Source organism: Phoenix dactylifera, chromosome 5, assembly GCF_051530095.1.
Source record: "Phoenix dactylifera cultivar Ajwa chromosome 5, Ajwa_hap1_PhDact_Kaust_v1.1, whole genome shotgun sequence".
NCBI lineage: Eukaryota > Viridiplantae > Streptophyta > Magnoliopsida > Arecales > Arecaceae > Phoenix > Phoenix dactylifera.
In genome coordinates, this window is record NC_143194.1 from 24,280,235 (window position 1) to 24,296,855 (window position 16,621).

General features: G+C 35.0%; 1 protein-coding gene across 4 annotated transcripts; it reads right to left on the reverse strand.

Moving 5' to 3' along the window:
- Positions 1 to 4,622: 4,622 nt before the first annotated feature.
- On the reverse strand, positions 4,623 to 13,301 carry LOC113463307 (uncharacterized). 4 transcript variants are annotated; one of them, XM_026808075.3, is made up of 7 exons: positions 12,653 to 13,301; positions 11,300 to 11,417; positions 11,045 to 11,214; positions 10,940 to 10,967; positions 9,343 to 9,451; positions 5,068 to 5,190; positions 4,623 to 4,930 (listed from the first exon to the last, which is right to left on the reverse strand). In XM_026808075.3, exons 1-6 carry the CDS (start codon positions 12,890 to 12,892, stop codon positions 5,109 to 5,111), a joined length of 747 nt encoding a protein of 248 aa, XP_026663876.2. In that variant the 5' UTR covers positions 12,893 to 13,301; the 3' UTR covers positions 4,623 to 4,930; positions 5,068 to 5,108. The 4 variants fall into 4 exon arrangements, with proteins under 4 accessions (XP_026663876.2, XP_026663875.2, XP_026663878.2 ...); XM_026808074.3 differs by having other exon boundaries at positions 4,623 to 4,949; XM_026808077.3 differs by having other exon boundaries at positions 11,045 to 11,166; positions 12,653 to 13,011.
- Positions 13,302 to 16,621: the final 3,320 nt, after the last annotated feature.

Genomic DNA, 16,621 nt, shown 5'->3' on the forward strand with positions numbered 1-16,621 from the left:
GCTATTAACATATTATATGTGTTATTATTATAACACTTGATGTGTTAAAATTGTACCAATGCAAATATGCAAGATAATCAATAAAGATAGTTTCATATAAACTTTTAGATAAGTTAGTGGGCATTAATTAGGCCTCTAGTACCCTCAATATTTTTCGGTATTGTCTCCTTCTCTGAAAAAACTTTGTTACCCATCTTTCTTAAGGAAAAAAATGCAATAAAAGAAATTGTTCAAAAGGGCAAAATTGAAAGAAAAAAAATCTAGATCCTAAAATATGATAAGTTGATATTTTGATTATCAAATTAATTTTAGGAAGAGTAAATAATCTTCTTCGCTTTCCAAGTTAGATATTCTTGGTAATTGTAGAATTTGATATTCTTGCTTCTATTCGAATTATATAGATATTTCTTTCAAAAAATGCAAGAACTAAATATAAAGATTGCATGCACCCATGCTGCTCACTCCTTATATTCTCTCTAAAAGTATAAACAAATCTTTTTTTCCTTTTAAATTTTGTTTGCACCATATCTAAATTGAAAATAATACTAGCACGTTAATAATACAACTATTTGTTGGTAGCACTCATATTATTCTCTAATTTTGATATATTTACTAATTACTTTATTTTTGTGGAGTTGGTATTGCCACTGCCATTTTTCTTTTCATTATCCGACAGTACTTAACAGAAATTTAGACAAGAAATGGCTACAAAATACTGTAAATTTTGATAGGAGCACCTGCTGCAGGTCAATATATGATTACATTTCTTGAAACAAGAAGGAAAAAGTAATCCCCTTATTATATGGCTTTGCATTTCCATATGGTTAGGTTATAATATTGCACAAATTTGTTACTGTTTTGTAGAGATGCAAATTTTTTACATAGATCGATGCATTCACTAGGATTATGGCCACTATACCTGCTGAAAAATTGGTTTCTGTTGCTAGTTAGTTTACATACTTGGGATAAAGTTATTTAATTGACATATATCTATAAGAATCTAGAAACTTCTACCTTCAAATGCATGAACATGCTCTGTACCATCTTCCATATCTTCAATTAAATGCTAATGTGAGTTTATCCTGATTCATGCACTAAGATTTTAGCCCTTAGACCTATATTTGGTTCCATTTCTATTACAATATATATGCTCGAGATACAGTCACTTAATAGGCATATCTAAAGCAAATCTATTTTGCAACCATGCATGCATGAGAATGCTCTTGGATATCTTCTGTGTATTTTATAGAAGATTTTGGTATAATATTATCAGCTGTTTAAAGATATCCAAAGTGCCTATAAAAGGGTAGTATTGGTGATATTAGCTCCCATGGTGACCACCTAGCCCATGGCATCAACCTACGTTCTCAATACCCTTAGGGTGCGTCTCATGCCATCCTACCTAATGGTGGGATAAGATTGAGTTGCTCTAGTCACCTTCTTACAAATTTAAGTGATCATCGTAGCATAGAAAACTAGAGCAGCTTGATAATTCTTTTACTAGGTACGGATGGCATGGGACATATCCTAATGGTGTAGTGACCATAACGTTGTGCCTCAAAGTTGCTTGTGAATATGATTCAAGCAAAAAATCTATTATTTGTAGGCCTTGTGTCACTTTTGTTATTGTTTTCCCTGTATTTCCATAAACATGGTATTGATCATGCTTTAGTTTAGGGTTTTTTATGATTGTTTTCGTTCACTTGGAACGATGGATGATACGAGAGTTGCAATAATAGACCTATGAAAGTCTCTTTAGACAAGACACTAGTATCTAGTAGTTTTTAGTCTCTTCCTCTTTATCGTCGTCCCCTTTTTTCTTTGATGAGGCTTCATTTGCTTTCCTTCTTTTTTATGTTTTATCCATATTCTGTTTCTTCTATGATTTCTCTAATTTTTCTTACATCCAAAAAATAGTGGCGTTCTCTTTAGTTTTAAATAACTTTTACTACTTCTGTTCTTTGTATCCTTACTCATATCCAGCTCTCATGCTTTGTTCTTTCCTTGTCTTTGCTCTTCAATGTTTATTTATGTTTATTTTTTCTTCTCTTCTTTCATTATCACCTATTCTCCCTCACGTTTAATCCAAATGATGATGGTACATATTTATGTTTAGTATGACTTGGAAATATTCAATGTAAAACATCAGGATATATATCAACACAATGAAATTGATTGGTATATACAATGCAAAAAATAATAACTTATTAATCATCTGGACTTGAAATTTATTGACTTTAATGATCAAGGAGGCTTGATGTTCCCAATTTTTGATGAGGATGCTGTGTTGATTGTTGGCTGGCATGATGCAAATATATATAAAAAAATTACTTTAGTAGGCACAAATATGTCAATTTAAACCTAATTCCTTTCTTACGAAAAAAATATATCAATTTAATATTTTTATTCGAATGTTATGGGCGGAGATAATATATTTTTAGAAAGACGAGATGAGAAAAGTATAGGAGTATATGACTTTGAGACATTACGACCGGTATTGTTTCTAAGCATTTAAGCAGATGGATCTGAAATCCCAATAGATGTTGTTACAATAAGTATTGACGAAGATAAGAACATTTTTCAATGTTTAGATGTGGCGATCAGTTGAGCAAGAAGGAATAAAATGTGAGAAAGTTGATACTGTATCTTTTTTAAGCTAAAATTGTTAATGTTATTCATGCTCTCCGTGTGCTCATGTTCAAAATTTTGTTTTACAGGCTCAGGGATTGAAGGAATTATGGCAGAGTCACTATCTTAAAAAAGGGATTACGGCAGTTATATCATCATTTGGTATAAATTCAATCATTATAATAATATTTTTATACAATAACAAATCAATATAATAATATTTTTGTTTGATAATTAATGATTTGACATATTTCGAATGATTTGCTGACCCACAAGAATATCTTTTATTTTATAATCAAATGATATTTTATAGTGATTCTTCATAGGTTTGCTAATATACGAAATATAATCGCCTTGTTAATCTATGCTTCTACATGCATTATTCTACCATCTTTTCTTCGCATGCAACTAAATTTCTTTGGTTGACAAAGAGTTTCTTCTGAAAGAGGAGGCAGTTATATAAATATAACCTTTTTATGAAGTAGACAAGATCTTCAAGGAATGCAAGTTGATATATTTGATCCAGTTATCTCTTTGTTTTCATTTTATGCATTATCTTGATAGAAGACAGATCAATTACACCTTTCTTGCGGAAGCACCGGTCCTATCGAGACTTCAGCTTTGCATAGTGATGGGGGCTTTTAATTTTCTCTATAAGATGCACACCTTTACGAGGCGTTTGGTATGGGGTGATCATCCCAGAATCAAGAATGATGTGGATGGAAGTGATGAGATCACCGCATTTGGTTGCACCACGGTGATTCTACGTGGCGGTGATCCTAAATCACCTCCACTCCTCAAATCACCGTCCAACTCGGTGATGGAATACCTGCCCTTGAGATCGGAAATCCAAGATCATCCCAGATTAGTGATCCTGGGTTGAAAATTAAAGACAAAAATACCCTCAATTTAGCAGAAAAATTGATATATCAATATCCATCAATATATTATATATATATATATAATATTATGTTGATATTATATATTATATTAATGATATTATGTATATATATAATATTATAATATATTACTAATTATAATATTATCCTATTATTATCGAAGGATAATTTTAAATTATAGTCGAAATATATTATTATATTTTATATTTATATAATAAAAATATTTAACATATTACTCCTATTTACCTTATTTTTCTAATCAAAATAATTATTAGTATTAAAAAATCTATTATAAGTATAAATAAAAATATTAATTATATAATGAAAAATAACATATTTTTATAAGATTAATAATTTATAGAAGTAATAAATATATTTTTATAGAATATATATAATAATTAATATATTGATAAATATATTGATATTTTATTATAATATATTTTATATGATTAATAAATATATGATAAGGGCTACTAAAAATAGAATATGCAATAAAATTATTGAGCTATTATAGAAATTAGTTTATTGACTTACATTTTTTATTCATGAGAATTAAAAACACATAAAAAATCCATCTAAAATATATCAAAAATATTTGTGGTATTATCTGGTCGATGATCTTGGATCCCCGTACCATACCAAACAAGTTACTCATAAATATCCGAAAATTTTTAATCACTATGATCTATCAAACACATTGATCTTAAATCACTAGAAATCAAATTACCCAACAACCGAATCACCGAAGATCTTAGATCACCGTGGTGATCCTGTTGGAGTTGCCAAACGCCCCCTTAGCGTTTCTAATTTCCCAGGTGAATATTTTATTTCTTAAAACTGGTAAGTATCCCTTCATAGGAAAAGAGATGGATACATATTCTCGTCATTATATATGCTCCAGATCCTTATCTTATAGCCTGTTAATCGAAAGCATTCTAATTAATACCTAACCTACATGCGATGTTAGATGTATACAGGTCTTATTCTTTAGCCTGAGAATTCCAACAAGCTCGCCGTACAATTTGAAGGCAAGCATCACAGAGATCAAGTGCCCCACAGATCAACTAAATGTATGTTCCACATATAAGGCAAGCATAAAAGAATGGTCTGCTTGATATCTTTACCATCCCTTCATCTCCAGAGAGGGGGGTTCCAAACTATGCTTTATGTTAATGGATAATATACAGGAAATACCTTGCAAATGTAACAATGAACATTCATGCGGCTGTACAGAAGGCATGACAATTTGAAGCAAAGAATGAGGAAGTTGATGATTACATGATGGATTTAGCGTAACACGATTTTTTTAGTGCTGCATCATTGGGAGTCTTTCCAGACAAGAATGGTGGATGCATGAACACTCCTTCGCAGCAGCTTTCAAGATGGCCAGGTGCTCATATAACCTGCGATGCAAATAAAGTACTGAAAAACCAAAGTTTATCATTGCATCCCTCTGTATATAACTACAACAGTATGATTTTCTGCCCACAACTGATTTCTTAACTACAGAAGCAATATTTTTGTAAACGAAATGACTTACTCCATGATGAAGTCTACATGGATGGATTTAATGTTGCACTTTTAGAGAGCCTTCAGGGCAAGGTTGGCGGACGCACTAACGCCCTTTGCCGCAGCTTTCAAGATGGCCCGGTGCCTATATATCCTGCAATCCATCAACAGTAATAAGAACCCAAAAACCACCATTCATTCATCCATCTTACATAATTACAACGGTTAAGATTTTCTTCATCCAACTAATTCCTTATCCATGGAAGCATATTTTCCTAAACCGAGAGCTCCATGATGCCCTTTATTGTTTCATAAAGAAAGAATGTAACTACTTTCTGCAAGATAAAACTAACCTTATTATTCTGTAGATTGGCTCAATTGCCTCGTATTATTTGGGATTCATCATAGCAAGAAATAACCACAAACTATCGATGTTCGTCTAGCTAGCAACTTACGTAAAACCAGAATCAATTTTCTATTGCTGGCCAATTGTTAGCAATCAATTTATTTTCCTTAAAATAAACCTGTCTTCCAATTTAAATATCCATAGGATAGTACCATGTACATTCCTTGACCCAAATTATTAGCCATATAAAAAAAGAAGAAAAAAACACTACTGGAGTAGGAATTTCTGAAGCACCATCTACTCAACAAAAGCAAATCAAAAGAAAAATCTTGCTGGAAGTACTTTACCTGGTAAATAAATCCAGGTGCCTATTTCACCCCTTATTTAAACTTGGTTCAATGTTACGCAAGACGAGTTGGTCACTGCCTTTTCTTATAAAAAAGTGAAGCCTTGACTTGAAATCAGAATAGCATCATCACAAGCACTGGCTCTAGAGCCATTGGTCTCCACTAAGGGTATAAGAGCCGACCTGGATCTCTCCTACATCTGACCAAGCTTGGTTTGAAATTATTTTCAAGCCTGCAGATTGAGATTCAAGCTTGTCTCATTCATTATTTGGTCAAGACCATGATCTACCAAACCGAGCCGAACCGCCCAGTTCACCCGGTACCGAACCAAACCAAACCAATATAGTTCGGCCGGTATTTTCAAACAATGCCGTGAATCGCTCCGAACTGTTCGGTTCGCCCCAGTTTGAACCGGTTCGCCCACCTCCCCCTCTTTCCAAAAGGCTTGAATTTATGGTCTGCTGAACCAGGATGAACCACCCAATTCACCCCATACCAAATCAATACTGTACCAAATCGATAACCGACTAGTATGGGTTCCAGTACTGGTTCGACTAACCTAGGTCAAGACGTATCGGAGCTTATTTTTGAACTGAGCTAGACAAAAGCCTATTTTGATCAGCTTGATAACTTCAAATCAAGATGAAATCAATTCAAGCTTGAATCAAGTTAAACCAGTCTCATTCAGGTTTGAGGGAAGTTTGGTTAAAACTAGAGTCCAAATTTAACCAATTCAAGCAATTTAAACCAGTTCCAATCAATTAATCTCACCAGTTCCTTATTTTATTCCTTTAACAAACCAACATTGAAGAGGCCAGCCACTGGATTAGATACAAAGTAAGTTGATTATTTTATACAATATGCTATACATTCTAATATATCTCATACATTTCAAGCTATATTGAGCTGAGCCTGACCAAGATTTCTTGACCGGCTTGAAATTTTCAAACCTATGAACCTAGTTCAAGCTCAATGACTGATTCAAGCTCGATCAAGCTCAAGACACTCAGATCAACTGATAACCCCAGTCTCCTGAGCTGAGCTCCCTCTTCAAATTCCAGCTCAGATTTCATCTTGTTTGTGCCTCATTTTTGGCTACGATTTCCACAGTGAACTTCATTGCGCCTAGTTTTACATCCGGGTAGCAAGCATCTTGTTGCATCTTCACCATGTAGCCAGTTAAATGGAAGTACTTTGAACTTTGGACTCTAAAAGTATTCAAGCCAACTTTAAACCTTAAACTTTATAGCTTCCTATTTTTCACATTTGTTCCAATAGAAGGAATCAATGTAGCAAAACAAGTGGTAATTTCATATATTATGCTAAAAGATAAATGTTGAGAGTAAGGGCAAAATTAATACTCGAGTTCTATCGATTGCAAAAGTACATGAGAGAACTTCTTGCCAAATTCATTTGCTTTTTTAACACATATATGAAAAGGACTAGACAGAGCTAGGGATGGCCTAGGCGATTAGGCAGCCACCTACAAACACCTACGAATGAGAAAAAAAAACTCTAATAATCCACACATGCATGTCTCAGATACATATGTGGGATGAATTACATTCTTCTCAAGAGGAGGGGATATCTATGCTTCTCAAGTCCAAAATCAACAATAAGCACTCAAATTCACACGGTTGATTATGATATATACTACTAAAAATGCTTTAGAACCAAAAATCATGTGTTTTGATGGTCTCTAACCTCTGCATCAAGTAGATACAAAATGGACCGTACCTATCGTGCTAGAGTGCTAAAATACATGATAAAGCATGTAAATTGAGAATCCACTTAATTGATCATGATAAGCACATCTTAAAATATGTATAGATTGAAAATTAATAGATTTTATTGCTTAGATCATGGCAAAATATGGCCTCATATAATTTTAACCATAAATTACCATACTTACTTCAAGCATAGGTTAGAGACCCAGAACACATGATTTTTGATCTTTAGATATTTTTAGTGATATATATATATATATAATGATCAAGGACGTGGATTTTCATTTTGCATGCCCCACTGTTGATTTTCGAATTAAGAAGAGTAGACACCCTCCTCTCAAAGGAGAAAATTTTATCTCTCTCTCTCTCTCTCTATCCATCATCAAACATATTTCATAAAAAGATAAGTCCACAAATCACCACATTTCATGGGAAGTAAACATTAATAAACCATTAAACATATTGACAAAACATGTCTAGAATGCTAATAGTAATATAGACATGTAGATTTAAAACTAACAAACACCAACAAAAAATTGACTAGAAGAAGCGGCCGGACTGCTGGAGATCGAAAACAGGGGAACAGAAGAACAACAAGGCTCAATTGTTGCTTACCTTTTCCTTTTTTGTTTCCTTTTTAAGGGGAGGGGGGTGGGGGGAAGAACAAACTCTAAACTCCCATGTGTAAAATCTTCCTTCTTGAGGAAGTATACCGTAACTAACAAGTATCCCATCTTAGAAGGAGGAGAAACCCCAAACCCTCCAGTGTAAAATCTTCCTTTCTGGGCAAGTATATCATACCTAACAAGTATCCCATCTTAGCAGGATCTAAGCTGTCGTCACTTAGGCACTTTGGGGATATCATGCACCTAGTCAGGCACCTAAGTGCCTAGTCAGCCTCTTTTTAAAACATTGCACATATGTGTGGCACTATCTCAACTCATACACAGTTCTTGTCAACATTAAGTGATTTAGTAGGAGGTAACAAAAATATGAAATTCTAATACCCTAAAAGTTGTGACCAACTAATGCATTAAGCGGTATTGACACCTTTCCTTATGCACAGCTCATACTATTATAATGGCCAGGGATGCATGGCTGAACCAGTTCTTTTAAACTGGACATAATTATATGGTGCAACCTCAGTAAAGACGTGCTGACTATGGTCTTAAAACCTCTGCACATACAAATAATTAAAGTTCCATCAATCATTTGAATTCATCATGGAATTTTACTTTGAGAAAGAAGTGATGAAACAAAAAATACAACACCAAACCACTGAACTAATATAGTTTCAATGTCAGTAATAACTCAAATGATTCAGGAGCCACCTATTCATCAAGTCCCTACCCTTAAAGGATTACACTAAAAAAGAGTGGAAATAGCAGAAGAACAGGTTGAATTTCAGTTGGCAAAGATTCTCCAATCGTGACAAACTAAGCCATACAACAGGTCACCGAATTGCGCACAAGCAGCAAGCAGTGACAAAGCAGGCAAATAGATGCATGGGGCTCAAAGTTTTCACATGATGGAGTAGACATTTGTATGTGGGTGGCAGATCAATCATTAACAGTACCACCCCACTGAACCTTTTCATTTGTCCATGTATAGGAATACATGGACAAATGATCACTACAGATTTAGATCCAACACAAAAGCCTTGACATGAGCCATACAAAAGCCTGTAATATGGCATTACAAGTGCAATGATCACTATAGATTTAGATCTGACACAAAATATGATTATGCAAGTAACAAAGATAAAAATTGTCAGAATGAACCTAATAATTGTCTTACAATCGTTGTTGTTTAATAATGTGTTTTACAGGAATATAGAGAAGCATGATCACCAGACAGTATTGAGAAGAAAATATGCGAAGGCTTACCCTGCCAGAGCAATACCCCAGGTTGATAAGGTGTAAATGATTCTTCCAGCCTCCCAAACGTTTCTCCACTTACTCCTATCTTTAATGCCACCCAAAGCCCTTGTCACAGCTGCAAGCTCATATGCCAATTTAGGTGTATATAAATCTGCCTATTTGTGAAATAGGCTAATCCTAACACAAAAGATCAAGTCCTAAAAACCGAATGGCATGCGCCAGATATCCAAAAGAAACCATTGCTGAACAGGATTGTGGGATGTTATATCCTAAATGCTTCTAGTACAGAAAACATGATAAGAAGTTAAAATATTAAGAAGCATTACAGAACATAGAGGAAAAAATGATGTAACACATTGCCTAAGAAATTATCCTACAGTCTCTCCCTAAAAGAATGAAAGGTCATTTAGTAGTGAACAAGTGAGAGAAGAACAAATCACACATTATATATATATTAAGGCATTTTTAATACATTGCCCTCCACTACCACTTTAGCTGATTGCGTAAAGCCCTCTTCCCTCCATTGGTATCAAACGTGGGCATTAGGAATTAAAAAGTTACAAGCTGGCATCAACTTAAAATTTTCCATCTGACCATATTGTTTCAGGTAAAACTGTAAATGAACCTTGTGTAGGGGCTGTTCCTGATGGAGGTATAGGGAAGCAGATCTCTCATTAAAAAAAATAGAACAAGGAAATCCTTAAAAGGAGGGTGTAGGAAAGAGTTCTTGAAGCAGATACGGCACCTTAAGTGCAATCTTCCAGCTACCAAGGATAAAAGTACAAAATTAAAGAAAGATACAAGGGAATAGCTACCCTGTGTAGCAAGCCATCAAGAATTCTTATAGACAAACAAAAGCATATACTATACAAATGGTTATTAAGATAACAGGTAAAGGTTAGGAGAAAAAGATCACCTCGTTTAATAATCCCAAAAAACTTATTGGTTCAATATGAACCCAAAAAATCTTCCGAAAGGAGAAAACTTATAGGTTTTACAACACAGAAACTTGTTATAAAAATAATCTCTTATGCATAAAGAGATCCAAATCTACAATCAGCATTCTATGATCCCAAAAAAATCCCAAAGGCAGTAAAAATATGAAGTCTACAAAACAAATACACTGCTGCTGCTGCTGCTACAAGGATTACCATTACTGTTGTTGTTACTATGACTATTTTAGTAGTAATAACTATTATTATTACTATTACTATTATTACTATCATTATTGCTATTATTATTGCTATTATTGTTACTATCATTAATATTATTATGTCTAATTATTATTACTATTATTTACCATGTATCATTGAACATGAAAATTAGTGATCTTTTAAGAACCTAACAAGTAACGGAGCATAAAGTGTAATTGCATTAATATAAACATATTTACTATTATGCTCTCTGTTCATATAGAACAAAATATCTCATATCAGCTGATAAAAATTGTATTAGCTATCCAAATTGTTTAAATAAGAAAAATATACTCATGATTAAAAATAAACTCAATAAATAACTATTATCAAGACAATGTGGCAGATTAGAGGGAGATTCCTGAACCAGTATCATTTTATAGTTTAGAATAAGGTTGGTACAAACTTACTTCTCTGTAGTTCCTCCGGTGTCAAAACCTGATATTTCATGGTAGTAAGCTATTAGATTATGCAAAGCAAACAGAAGATAATGCTAAAAGTCTCATAACTCATACCTTAGATTTTGGGTTTTCAAGGATGCAGCTGGCTATGAAGTGGGCAATGCCTTCAACCACATTCTCTTCACTAATGATGACATAACTTTCATTATCAATTCCACTGACTTCCTCCAAGCAATCTGGGACAATTTCATCTACCATAATTTCCACACCATTTAAATTTGCCCCTAATTCAAAAAATTCAAATTAACGATGAACTGGAAACAGGGACACAAATTGAACCACTTAGGACATGAGTTCGCTGGGACTAACCTATGGGTTCACTGGATGGGAGTTTGTCATTTGGTAAATCTGTTGACTCCTGATGAAGTGATTCAAGTTTGGTCAGGAAGCTTGAGCTGTCCACCGCAGCAACAAGGCGCGTATACAACTGCAAATTGACAAAATAAGATTACTTAGCTTCAAATTGATATAACCACGATCAACTAGTTTTATATCCCAGCTCTAAGGGGTTAGCTTTGCATGTCAGATACAAAACTTATTTCTTTTTTCCCAAGTGGGAGGTCAAGAAGACACTAAACAACCACCTTTATCTCATAGGTACAGATTATGAGCTTTTAGATACAATTGTCCATAACAAAACTCAAACATTAAGCACATGAAGTTTATAGCATACTGTCACTGAATCCAAAAGGAAGGTGCAGGAGCAAATTCAGGTGCAAGAGTGGGAAAAAAAGAGACTTTCAAGAAAAGCTTAAGTACATAATAGCATTTGAATAAACTGTAATAGCAGATATTATGAACTAACAAAATTCACTTTTCGGGGGTGGATTATATATATGCAATATTCTGAAATTGAAACAGTAACTATTTGATTGAACAGTCAGCTGGAATCACTAGAAAGCAGGTGTTAGTGTGAGCAAAGTAATGGTGCAGCTGACATAGAGATCTCAACCCTTTTCAGATTGAAGCAGCTCAGATCCAAAAATCATGACATCAAAAGGAATATGCCCGGATTCACTATGTATAACCCAGAATCATAAACACATTAACAATTCATCTCCACATTCACTTAAATCAATTGTCACCTTGAGGGCAAGAGTTTCTAAAACATGTACGTCAGTATCTTCACAATTACCTATAGAATTTGATTTTTTTCAATTGTGTGCTGCGAAATTTCATATTTTCCATATCTGCAACAGAGAGATATGCTACCAATTTATAACATCATTTTTAGGTCCGGGAAAATATATTGCAGAGTCAAAACTTTCCCCGGCCTCCTCATAATTTCCGGACCTCTCTTCATAATTCTTGAGCATGTTATGTTCGTAACTATCAAATTTCTTCTTTTAACATTTTCTTTCTGTTCTTTTTCTCTTATGTCAAATTCTCACCCAAATCATAATTGCGGGCAAAAGGAAAAGGGGAAAAAAATCTTTTGAGAAAATAAGCTCGTAGCTATCAATATACTGCATATATCCTCTCAAATTCTTTGAAAAATATGTAATTGAAGGCAAAGGGAACGGAGGAAATACAAGAACCTTTTTGAGGGGGGACATTAAGCTCGTAGCTATCAAGATCCCTTATTTTCTAGCCTTATAAAGGTTTAACTTCAATAATTTGAAGGAAAGAAAAGGATAGAGGAGGAGGAGGAGAGGGGCTCACGTCGGGAGGGCAATCGTTGGAGACAGAGGGGGATTTATAGAGGCCCTGGAGGACGGCAAGATTGTCGGCGAGCACGGTTCGGAGGCGGAGGTTCTCGGCCTTGAGGTGGGAGATCTCGTCCTCCTCCGCCGCCTCAGCCTTGCGCTCGCGGCGGTACTCAAGGGCGCTCCACGCGACGTCCGCCATCTCGATCATCGTCCCCACCACCTCCAGCGGGATCTCATGTGCGTGCCCCACCATCTCTCAATCCCTCTACGAAGACGGAGAAGAAGAATTTGCGGAGGAAACCCTAGTAGAGGAGAACACGGAGAAGAAGCCCTCTTGAAGGGACCTCTGTTTCTTCAAATCGTGATGGGAGAAGGACACGGTAACGAACGGTCAACACAAGGTTGTATCTTTCGCCCAAAAGAAGGATTCACCTTCCTTCACGAACCGACCGTTGGATCATTCCTCACACAGCTCTCAAAGCGCGGCGATCTCCGTCAATCATCCGCTGCACGGCTTTCAAATCGAACGGTAGGTTATCCAACGGTGGATTCGAGCGAAGGAAGCGCGAAAGATACGACCCGTGCCCACGAGCTACAGCCGCATACGGAGAAGACGGAGGGAGGGAGGTCGGGAGCCCTGGTCCAGCCGACTACGTTTCCCCGAAAATGTCACCAAACTTGGTGTAAACCCGTGCTTTGGGTGTGGCACACGTGGGTTCGGTTATCGGGCCCGTTTTCGTGATCCAAACCCGGCCCCGTGCAGTTGAGTTTCTAGCAAGCCAAGCATGGCACGGCCCATATTAAGTGGGCTCCTTCCGGCTGACAAATCCGCAACTAGGGTGGTCCTCTACTTAGGCCCTGTTTGGGGGAGCTGTTGGCAGTAGAGCTGTTGGAAGTAGAGCTGTTGGAAGCAGAGCTGTCTGAAGTAGAGCTGTTATAAAAAGCTGTTTGCTGTTTGGTAACTACATTCGTAAAGTGCTGTGGTACTTTATTTTGTGTTGGGTAAATAAACTGAGAAAGTACTTTTATATGACAAAATTACCATAAAGGACATTGCATAGTATTATACAACAGAACATAATAAAACATAACATAAATTAATACATAAATATACGATATAGTATAATATTATTGTAATATAAAATAATATTATGTTAATATAGCATAATAGTAATATAATTATTAGAGTAAATTAATATTTGGTAATATAACATAATATTAAATTATTTAACATAACATTTTAATGTATTATGATATATGTAATATATATTATATTTATAGTATAATACAATAATAAAAGTATAAAATATTATAATTATTATTATAAATTAATTTTTCATAATATAACATAATATTAAATTATTTAAAATAACATATTAATGTATTATAATGTAATGTAATATAATATAATATTTATAGTATAATACAATAATAAAGGTATAAAATATTATAATTATTAGTATAAATTAATTTTTCATAATATAACATAATATTAAATTATTTAACATAACATATTAATGTATTATGATATAATATGATATGATATTATATTTATAGTATAATACAAAAATAAAGGCATAAAATATTATAATTATTAGTATAAATTAAATTTGTCATAATATAACATAATATTAAATTATTTAACATAACATATTAATGTATTATGATATAATATAATATGATATTATAGTATAATACAAAAATAAAGGTATAAAATATTATAATTATTAGTATAAAATAATTTTCCATAATAATTTCTCATAATTTTCCATAAAATAATTTTCCGCGGTCCAGGGGCTCTTCTTTGTGGTCCACGCTCGAGAAGGACCTCAGCGTGGGCCGCGAGGTTGATGATAAAAAAAAAACAATAGATTGATTTTGAAAGGTATGGAAAAGGAATAAAATTTTTTTCTTCTAAAATGTGGTTCAAGAGATGCATACAAAAATTGAAAAGAAAAATACATTTTCTTACGGAAGGGAGTCTGACGGCTTGGGTTCTTGGCTCCAGCAGATTTTTAGGTTTATACAGAGATAAACTATGTAATTATGTTATTTTAATATGGACATTTTTGTCAAAAATACAGCTTTCCGAAAAAGCTGAAACAGCTTCCTCCTAAAAGCTCCAAATTGGAGCTTCCTCCCAAAAGCTGTTTTCAGCTTCCCGCAAAAGCTGAAACAGCTTTTTGAAAAATTTACCAAACACAGTTTTTCATCTAAAAGTACTTTTGGAGGGCCAGAAAGTACTTTCTGGCCCTCCAAAAGCTCCCCGAGCTGTTGGCAGTAGAGTTGTTGGAAGTAGAGCTGTTGGAAGTAGAGCTGTCTGAAGTAGAGCTGTTATAAAAAGCTGTTTGCTGTTTGGTAACTACATTCGTAAAGTGCTGTGGTACTTTGTTTTGTGTTTGGTAAACAAACTGAGAAAGTACTTTTGTTTGACAAAATTACCATAAAGGACATTGCATAGTATTATACAACAAAACGTAATAAAACATAACATATATTAATACATAAATATACAATATAATATAATATTTTTGTAATATAAAATAATATTATTATAATATAGCATAATAGTAATATAATTATTAGAGTAAATTAATATTTGGTAATATAACATAATATTAAATTATTTAACATAACATATTAATGTATTATGATATAATGTAATATATATTATATTTATAGTATAATACAATAATAAAGGTATAAAATATTATAATTATTAGTATAAATTAATTTCTCATAATATAACATAATATTAAATTATTTAAAATAACATAATAATGTATTATAATGTAATGTAATATAATATAATATTTATAGTATAATACAATAATAAAGGTATAAAATATTATAATTATTAGTGTAAATAATTAATAATATTGAAATATATTTATTTATTATCTTATTTATTCATTCATTCATTCATTTATATAAATATTTATTTATTTATTTTTTATTTTTAAAATTATCTTTTCTTCTCTTTTTTCCTTTCCCTTTCTTCTTTTTTTTCTTTTTCCTTTTCTTTTCTTTTTTTCTTCTCTTCTTCTCCTTCCTTCCTCTCCCCCGTTCTCCTTTCTTCTCCTCCCGCGCAGCCGGCGGCGCTGGAAGAGGGCCAGGCTGCTGCGGCCGCGGGAGGGGGCCGGGCCGGGGCCGCTGGCGGCCGTGGGACGGGGCCGGGCCGTGGCCGGCAGTGCCCGCGGCAGTCTCGGCGGCCGCGGCTGGCCACCTGGGAAATGCTCTCCTCCCGCGAGGCCGACAGCGCCGGGCCGTGGCGGACGCGGGAGGGGGGCGGGTTGTGACCGTCGGCGGCCGCAGGAAGGGGGAGGGCGCCCCCTTCTTCTTCCTGTTCTTTGGCCCCTCCCCATCGTGGGAAGGAGGAGGGCGCCGGGCCTTTCCGTGACAGGGGCATCATCGCCGGCGGCGGCCGCGGGAAGGGGAAGACCACTCGTCTTCCTCTTCTTCGGCACCTTCCCACCATGGGGGCGGGGGAGAGGGAGGGGGTGCGACGGCGGGGCAGTGGAAGAGGGTACGGCGGCGGGGGAGAGGGAGTGGGGTTGGGTGGGAGAGGAAGAGACGGTGAGAGAGAGGTTTTTGGGAGGAATTTTTTTTTAAATGGGGGTATTTTGGTCAAAAATACAGCTTTGCGAAAAAGCTGAAAATAGCATTTTCGAAAAGCTCCAAATTGGAGCTTCCCTCCAAAAGCTGTTTTCAGCTTCCCGCAAAAGCTGAAACAGCTTTTTGGAAAATTTACCAAACACCATTTTTTAGCTAAAAGTACTTTTGGAGGGCCAGAAAGTGCTTTTTGGCCCTCCAAAAGCTCCTCTGTTTGGGGGAGCTGTTGGCAGTAGAGCTGTTGGAAGTAGAGCTGTTGGAAGCAGAGCTGTCTGAAGTAGAGCTGTTATAAAAAGCTGTTTGCTGTTTGGTAACTACATTCGTAAAGTGCTGTGGTACTTTATTTTGTGTTGGGTAAATAAACTGAGAA